At 39.5% G+C, this 9,271-nt stretch overlaps 1 protein-coding gene and 1 long non-coding RNA gene across 3 annotated transcripts; both read right to left on the bottom strand.

Annotated features, from left to right (window-relative positions):
* On the bottom strand, positions 1-8,841 carry LOC102779033 (uncharacterized). 2 transcript variants are annotated; one of them, XR_015719063.1, is made up of 6 exons: positions 8,626-8,841; positions 6,858-6,967; positions 1,660-1,719; positions 1,467-1,557; positions 1,143-1,300; positions 1-491 (listed from the first exon to the last, which is right to left on the bottom strand). It is a non-coding gene; the product is annotated as an uncharacterized LOC102779033 (long non-coding RNA). The 2 variants fall into 2 exon arrangements; XR_015719065.1 differs by having other exon boundaries at positions 8,631-8,841.
* LOC148106445 (uncharacterized) lies at positions 2,361-4,723 on the bottom strand. The gene is made up of 3 exons (XM_087841113.1): positions 4,262-4,723; positions 3,932-4,100; positions 2,361-3,840 (listed from the first exon to the last, which is right to left on the bottom strand). Exons 1-3 carry the CDS (start codon positions 4,686-4,688, stop codon positions 3,708-3,710), a joined length of 729 nt encoding a protein of 242 aa, XP_087697239.1. The 5' UTR covers positions 4,689-4,723; the 3' UTR covers positions 2,361-3,707.
* Positions 8,842-9,271: the final 430 nt, after the last annotated feature.

The raw sequence follows: 9,271 nt of genomic DNA, 5'->3' as shown, positions 1-9,271 counted from the left end.
TTTATTTTGACCAGATACATTTTACGGTAAATTCCTGGCAACCACAGCTGCCGGTACTTTACCGCTAAAAATACAGTACAATATGAGGAACATAAATGGTTTACCGTACATTTTACATTTGCAACCGCTAAATACAAAAAAATCTAAAGATGCTCATATATAACCAAGGTAGTGAATATTACTGATAAATAATGAGAAAATTTGACATACCATTTGAAAACAGACTAAACATATCATTTTCTCCATTCCTACAAAACAGCATAGATCTTGAGAATACAGCATGTGTCCATATATATGGCTGGTAATCCATGGAGGAATGAATAAACATGAAACAAAATATTACCTGCCCCTGACCTATCAACAGTAATGAGTCACTGGGTCCTGCCTTGGTGAAGGAAAGGACTCAGTGGAGTTTCTAATGTGCATGGTGTCGAAGATACAAGCTCTGCAGGAGTCCATCAGGAGTTCACTTTGGACTGGCAGGATCCCCTCTGCAGCAAAAAATGGACAAAGTTTGATCAGTGCTTGAGCAAAATGCACAGAAATGAACAAAAGGTGCTGCCAAAAACAGATCTAATGATAAATGATTTCTTAAGTGTAAAATATACAGTTCTTAAAGGATAGCTATTGTCAAAATGCAACCTGGGCTGTTTTTTTGTTTTTTTTACTGTAAACGAGACAAACATATATCTAAAAGCATAATTACGACAAACGAGCCGTTTTTGAGATTGACCGTGATTTTGTTTTGTGGTCAATAGCCAGTGAATGGGAATACTAGGGGGCCGGGGCATAAATTTGAGCGCATCAAAATTGATATAGTAAAAAAAAAAAAAAAAAAAAAACAGCCCAGGTTGCGTTTTGGCAATAGTTATCCTTTAAATCTACTTATGTAAAAGTGATACATAGACAACGCAGCCCTAATCACAATCATAATTTGTTGGAAAACGTATTTAAGTTTCCTATTGATTTATCTTAGAACTTGAAGTTAATGGCTGAATGCATGGTGATGAGACCTATCATTCAATCTACATTTTATAGCGTATGAAACTGCTCACCTGGACATGAACGTGAGCTTGGCTGATTAAGATTAGTGTCTCCTGTCCATATTTCTTTAGCAAAACTTGAATAATACCACTGCTTACCTCTTATTGAATCTTTGGGTGCAGACTTAATTGAAGAGCCTCGTATAAACAGGCAGGGTGTGATGTTTAGGGAAACCAAAGAATACAGACGCCAACATTTCTGCCAGAAGACTCATGGGGTGCAACGAAGCTTTCATTGTGGACTGGCTAGATACCTTCTGCATTCAGAAAGAAAGCAAGAAGGGCATACACCATAAACAATAATAACTGACAAAAATAATGAGACAAGAAATTAAAGTAACAAAATAAGTGCAAATCAAGTTTCCCTGTGTTGCAGTGTAGCTGAATGTTTTTCAACAATTTGATTTACGGTAAAACACATACCAAATATTTCCAGCCAAGGTTTGTTTCAATCTTCAGCATGTTTTTCCTGCCATTGTCTTGAAACTGTTTCATCTGTCCCTCTCATTTGATGCTGTTTACAAAAACAAAACAGCAATATTGTAAAGGGAAAAAGGAAAATGAATTTAATGTAAAAAAAAAAAAAAGAAAAAAAGATTATGACCTGAAATCTCACCATTTCCTGAGAGTCACAGGTCCTTTGAGTATCCTTATGGTTTCTGCTCAAATTCAGTGTCTGAAAAGGGCAGGAACAAAACAAACCTTTTTAATAAAGACAAAATAAGATTTAGAGACAGACAACAAAGAAATGTGTAAAATATCTTCTTGAATCTGTTTACTTTACTAACCTTGAAAGAGACTCTTGGGTCTTAGCTGTGCCACCACCCTTCACAAGTCAACTAACAAATGTATATTAACCATTTTCAGGAAAACATGAATTTGAACAAGCACATAAGCTTGTGACATCACTTTTGCAGAAACGTACAGCTACAAAATGCTATAATAACTAGAGATGGCACGATACCACTTTTTTATGTCCGATACCGATACCGATATCATAAATTTGGATATCTGCCGATACCGATATGAATCCGATATAGTCTGTTTTTTTAATCAATAAAACGTTTTTTAATATCTTGCTGCATTTTGTATAAGTTTATACTCAAGTTTAAATAAATAACAACACTAAATCTATTCTGTTATACCTGTATGTAAAAAATACACTGCACCCAAAATATTTCATAGTTCAGCAACACTGATCAATCTAATAAACTTAAACCTGCTCCATCCTCCCTGTTCTGGTATTTTAAAGAGTACTTAGCAGAAATATCAAGCAACCTAACTAATAGGGTTGCAAACTCCCAGCAAAAAAAAAAAAAAAAAAAAAAAAATAGGGAACCACCCTCCACCTCATGATGCTTAATCGATGTAATCAAATTTAATTTGATGCAGGGGGAATATGCACAGAAATAAATTATTTTTCAAGAATAATTAAATAGATTCAACATCTTTCTTCAACAGATTTGCAGACTGCACAGATGGTTCCTTCCCAAAGGAAAAAGTAGTATAGCTTACTAGGGTATATTAGAATTAACAGTTACTATATACAGTAATGGACTTATATATATATTTTACATCAGATTAAAACTTTGGGTGTAAGAGTCAGATAATTATTTATTAAAAGCTCGACATTTTAAATGAGAATAAGAAAGAAAAGTATGTCTTTGTGCCCCCTTTTCCCTGTTCATGCCCTATCGGCCCCCCTGGCTAAACTTTGCTAGATCCGCCCCTGCACAGTTGCCAGCCGTCAGCTGCGTAGAAAAAGATCCTGGTGTAGAAAGTAATATTAAATAAATTCTAACAACAGCTGATCAAGGTTAAACGTGCTGCTGTTGTTCAGCCGCTGGTTTCCTCTTTCTGGTGCAAAGTGGGCCAAAAACAAAGAAGAGAGACGGACTCACGACAGAAATGCCGATCAGCTGATCATTAAGCAGTTTCACGATTGAAGTGGGAGCAGGAGAGAGAGAGAGAGAGGCAGTCGCTCCATATATTGGTTGTTAAGCTTAACGCTGGAATGCTTTGCAAACATTCAGAGATGAACTTGCACACTTGCTTTACTTCTCTCTGGGATAACTGCTGGTTTGGTAGCACGCAGCCGCTCTATCACGTGACCACACTGCTGCAACGTGCTACGGTTATGAGCCGAGTTACGCCGTGTAGCAAGTTTTGTGAGGTGCTTTTTTTGATATTTAATGGATCGGATTACATTTTTTATTTCTCGCCAATATCCGATCCAGGAATTTGGGTCAGTATCGGACCGATACCGATACGTAATATCGGATCGGTCCATCTCTAATAATAACAGTTAAAGTCAAGCAATGTTTGTAACAGACAGTGCTGTTTAAATTTCAATGTTAAGAGTTCAGTGCAACACTTAACTTATTTGCTAATTAGGGCAATACAAAATTCAAATAGTTTAAACTCTGTTGTATAGAATATAGAACATCTCTGAAACATCAAAAGTACAGTTCTCAGTAACAATCCCTAGTTAGAGGGATTGTTTAAAGATATGGTCAAAACCTCTGAAAAGCATGCCTGTGATAACAGAAATCAGGTAAGAGCACAGTACTCAATATCAGCTGGGATAACTGAAAACATAAACAACACAGTAGTTCCCAGTCAAGGTACAGTTAAGCTGACTGTACCGATCTGTTCAAAATGTCTTTAAACGGTCTCTCGCCACTCGTGATCAGAGAGATCAGCGATGAGGGTGAGTACTCTTGGGTTCACAGGCAGTGTCTTCTTCTTAGTTTTTTCAACTTTTGTTCCCTTCTCTGGGTTAATGTTGAAGAAACACCTTGATAAACACAATAATCCATAATAAAACACTATACAATGGAAAAAAAAAAAAAAGAAAGGGAAAGGCAAGGGAAAAGTAAAAGAATTACCTCTGAAGAAATTCAAGTGTGGAGCCAAGTTTCAGGGGATAGTGGATGTTCAGGCAGTAGTAGCTACCAAGCATCAGACAGATTGCAGAGATGAAGTCAGTTATTTGGTCATTTACAACTTTGTGGTCAATGCTGAGCATGAACAGTCTCGATGCAAAGCAGGAGGATCCTTGGAATGAAATACAAGTGTAAAAGAATTAACTGTAAAACCCCCTTTACCATTCAAATGTGTCTTAAAATAGTGAAAGTGCAGACATTTAATATAGCGTATCCTTGCATTAGCTTAGGTTCTGTGCACTTCTGTGCACACTGTACTGATTTTCAACTCACCACAAACAATGATACATGGTGTCACAGGCAGGCTTTCCACTTGGACTTCTTTTGCCAGACATGTTTCATCAACATAGTGGAAGAGGGTCTCCTCTTTCTCATCGAAATAGGAGAGGAGGAGGAGCATCATATCTTTCACGTCTTCTGAGCAGCCCTTCAGCTGTCCCCTCTGCATTCGAAGCTTTATGACAGCCTCCAAGACACGCTTGCTCTTGTCTGCACAAGTGGTTTTCAGAAAGTCCAGAAGCCGTTTTCCCTTCTTTTCCAGACTGGTGAGGAAAGTCTCTTTCAGCGGTACCCCAGTAAGTTCTTCAAAATGGACTGTCATTCCAATCGCCTGAAACAAAAAAGGCCACTCTTCTTTGAGGGTTTGCATGTCTGCTCCGCTGTTTATTGCTTTGCGCTGAGAGGAGTAGGTGCATTTCATTAGAGTTTTTACTTCTTCATGACTGAAGCTTGTCTGTTCACTGAGAATCTTCATACATTCCTTCTTCTCCTGCTGGGTTTCCAGTGTCTCACTGACTGGCAAAAACTTCATGTCCCACTTTATGCAGCCATATGTGTCTTGAACAGATGCTCGCTTTTCAGGTGTCACTTCATCGGTGTCATCTGATCCTCCCTGTTTGCGCTTCCGTAACACCGGTGAAGTAGATCTCTTCACATTTTCAATTCGTGCCTGAATCTGTTTTACCAAAGAGTGGTACCCCTGTCCTACCACATCCCCCTCTATGACATCCTGCAGTGACTTGGGATACATCGCAACCAGTTTTTTTTGCAATTTCAGTCGAGGCTCTTCTACTTGGAGAGGCACAGGCTTTCATCATCTCCTTTACAATGATGCGGATCATCTCCCTCTGCAATCGAGGCTTTGGTCTTCTCTCTCTCTGAAGACACTGGATCAAGTCTTCTGGAAAATCTTCACTTGGAATTCTAAAGTTATCTACCCAGTCTAGAGAATATATTGAACTGGGTGAGGGGGAGGCAGAAAATGAGGAGCAAGAAGATGGAGACGATATGCTGGCCTGGCTTGAAATTTCCATATTTGGTGCTGTAAAACAATATCACAAATAATAGATTAATTGTACTTTTTGGACCTTGGCCAAAGCACAATAGAAAAAACAGAAAGCCCTTCATGGCTATTGTGCAATGAAATCATAATACTTACTGGTTTGTTTCCAGGCAGCCAGCAGTTTTCTTGCCTGAACTGGTCTCAGGACAGAGTTCATATCAGTCTCACTGATGAACTGCAAGTCCTCAGATGTTTCCACTCCTAATGATTGTAGTGCCTCCAGTACAATTTCAAGGATTGAGGCAGACAGGTCCGGCAGCACCTTAGTAATGGAACTCCTTATGCTGTCCCCCATTTCCGAGATGTCTGATAAAAGAATGTGAATAAAGGTCAATTTACACCAAGTGGTACCTTTGGTCTTAAAATATGAAGCTGATCTTGCTTGATACTACACTTTTATACAGTGTTTTGTAAGTACCAAACTAACAGCACCATTATTGTGACAGCACACTGTGTTTCAATGGAACCATTTGGTACCCATACTTCATGTAAGATGTTAATGGATAGAAATCAATTAAGTCAATGATGTTCACACACTGCATCTTTTCTTTTTCCTTTCTCACTGAGTGCAGATGATACTGAGAATGGTATTCTGTCACGTGCACCGACACCAGAAAATAAACACTGTCATTCTTAATCAAAATGAGAACTACTTCACCAAACTCAACAGAGTCAGAGCCCCCTGTGACAAGGAAGTGTCCTTTCTTGTACTGTGTTCCCTTGTACATCATTTCTACTGTGACCTTTGTATTGGTTTCAGTAAAGTCAAACATTTGAACTGCTTCTTGAATGGCTTTACTGTACAGCACTGAGTAAAATGGAGAACCATCTTTGACTTTCAAGACAGATTGACACAATGACCCTGCTGCAAGATAGGCTTGAAACATCTGATGTCTTTCAGAGAGTGTATGGCAGAGGTTTTTGAAATTTTTCAGATTTCTGGCACACCTCTTGAAATAACTGTGCTTACTTTCAAAGCGCATTGTCCATAATCTTATCAGTGGGCCAAATTTCAGAATCAGTGCTGGGTAATGGCGTAGAAAATGGTGTTTTGGTCTCAGGTTGCATTCTGGGAACAGAGCTTTTCTTGACTCTAAATATTCTTGAATAAGAATATCAAGATATGCTACCTGAGCCCCTGAAATTTTCTGAGCACACACCATGTCTACAATATCTTTCAGCTGCAGAGTTAAGTTCCACACATCATCTGTGGGGTCTGTCACTATGTCACCAACTATGAGAGGCAGCAATCGGAAGAAGTTCCAGTTCTGTATAGCCTGTCCTGAGAGTTTAGCTGCTTGAGGACTGACCTCAGATGGCTTTGTAGAAGCATCAGAGGCATGGTAACTAAACTGTTTGATGCGTCGGTTCAGAGTGGAATAAGTGAACCATGCTTTTTTCTTTATGAAGTATTTCAGATACAGTGCCACATCATAAGCCAAAACTCCCTCAAAGATATCATGACCTAGACATGGTGGCAAGCCTGGCATACAAACGTTGAAGTATTTCAGTGAATTGAACACTGACCTGAACTTCACTCCTTCGACGTCTGGTGTATTGTCAATCTGGAGGCGATCAACAGCAGAGTTGTAGTTCTCTTTGGTACGTTCTGGTCCACACAGATTTGGGTCAGCACCCTGAAATTCAGATTTCGTTATCAGGCAGTACCTGCAGAAGTACTTTGAAGAACTAAAGTTTTCAGTGAAGCCACCAATACAGTGAGAACCCAGATTATCACCAGCAATGCAAAACAAAGTTCCTTTGACTCTAGTTTCATCTGATGCAACAATCCCACTGTCCTCCAATTCTTTCAAGTCTGCCAGTAATTCAGAGAACACATTAGCATGACCAAACTCTTTAAAATCTTTCTCCCTGCACAGTAAGACAAGAGACATGTGATCTGTGTCTGAGCGTACATGAAGTGGCAAGTTTGCCACTGATGCATATACAGCTAATACCTTGTGTTTTGTCCTTGCAGAGCCTAAAGGGTTAACGACTTCAAAGGCATCCTGGTAGAGTACTAGCTTGAGACACGATGGGTTTTGACCAAAAAAATAATTTGATTTAAACAGCTTACTATCACTTATGTCACACAGAACATCAGCAGGAGGCTCAGTAGAGGGCTCTTCTGATTTCTGCCACAGATCAGACTCTAGCAGACATCTCAAAGTCTCTCTTAAAGGCACATAATAGGCAAACCTATCTTTTCTGTTTTCATCTCTCCGTAAAAATATTTTCTTTGGTTCCACATAGTTGAAGGCTTTTTTAAAGGTCTGAGCTCTGGAGTGCACTGTTCTCAATGGCCCGGTATGACATGCAGAAAAAAGATCATAGCTTTTGACAGACTCGCAGACTTTGTTGATGTCCTCCTCTGATAATGATGTGTCATCTTTTAACAGTGATGCAAGTTTACCCAAACTGTATGTCTGTCCCAACTCATGTATGTTCTGCATTTCCTCCACAATGTTCTGTATGGTTGAAGCAGGCAGTAGAAACTGACCCTGCAATTTTAAGTAGAATAGTGAAACGTTTCTCAGAAAAAGATCACAGAATTCAGGGGGCATTTCCATGTTATCTTCATCTGTAATAGACTGTGCAGCAGGCTCGGAAATCAAGGGTACAAAGTCATCTGATGTGGTTGGAACAGATGATGATTGACATGCAGACTCTCTATATAAATCACCAATGCTGCTGTCTGAAAACTCTCTGTGTTTATGTGACATGTGAGCAGTAAAAGATGATTTAACTCTAAAGGTATTTGTGCAACCTCTTACTGGACAAGTGACCACGTGTCCTTCCACAATATGGCTCTTCAGATGAGCTATTAACTCTTTAGAGTTCTGACACTGACGTTCACACATCGCCATTGCACATGTAAACGAAGAAACCACCGCCACACCAGTGACATGGGTGGGGGCAGAGTGTCTTCGGCGCCATACCTGGTGTATGTCTGCTTGCAGCCTGCTTCAATACACCGAAAGAAACAACGTGGCTCATTCCGATGCAGTTTACAATGAAGCCCGTAGCCCCTTGATGACTGAACTACCTTACCACAGAAATTACAGGTTAACATAACTCCATGTACTTTGGTAATTCCTCCCTAGCGAATTAAGCACGCCAAACACAGAAACTAATCCAGAGCAATGCTTCCCTCGCGACAGTAATGCTAACTCAACTCACAAATGCTAACTAAATTCACAACCTCACTCATAAAAAACGAACTGCTAAAATTATCTATAAACACTGGGCTGGTGGATTTTTATAACAGAGATAACTTGAAGTTGCATGTACTCACCTCACCTCGAACTAATTGTAAGCTGCCAGGATGTCTACAAATTCCGAAGATGCTGTGGTCCAAGCAGCAATAAATGGCGCTAATATATGAGTTCAAAACTGTGTCCGTTAGCGAAGCCAACTTGAGTCTCCTGCATGAAAAAAAGAGCGGTTGGCACACAGCTCAGCAGCGCGCCGCGCTATTGGTCAGTTTCAGGTGACGTCATCCCGCAATGTAATGTCGCTCTTTGTTTCTTTAGGAGGAGGTTCGAATTTGATCAGAAGTCACGTCTGCAGACCGCTGCAGCCACGTCTTGCCTTGCTTCCCCTTTTTTTGGTGAAATGGTTCGCTCAAACTGCACAATGTTGCTACCAGAATTTTTTTTCTCTGCAATTCGAATGTAAAACGTCTGTACACAGTTTACCAGCAGTTTAGCTACCAATCAACAGCGATCACACAAACTCAAAATTTAAGGCGGACCCACTTAAGGTGGTCTGATAATATGGCGTGAAACACAACAACATAAAGTTGTTTTAAAATAATAATTAAAAAAGATTATTGAAATCAATTTTATTCACAACCATGAACTTTATTTTTAACATCTTCTTTTGCTGTTGATTTTTTTTATCAGAAGGTTAACAATGATATACTGCAGGCCTAACTTTTA

This window comes from Neolamprologus brichardi, chromosome 1 (assembly GCF_056152115.1).
Source record: "Neolamprologus brichardi isolate AB-2024 chromosome 1, ASM5615211v1, whole genome shotgun sequence".
Taxonomy (NCBI): Eukaryota; Metazoa; Chordata; class Actinopteri; order Cichliformes; family Cichlidae; genus Neolamprologus; species Neolamprologus brichardi.
The sequence above is the reverse complement of the archived record's forward strand: the minus strand, read 5'-3'. Positions and strand labels throughout refer to the sequence as shown.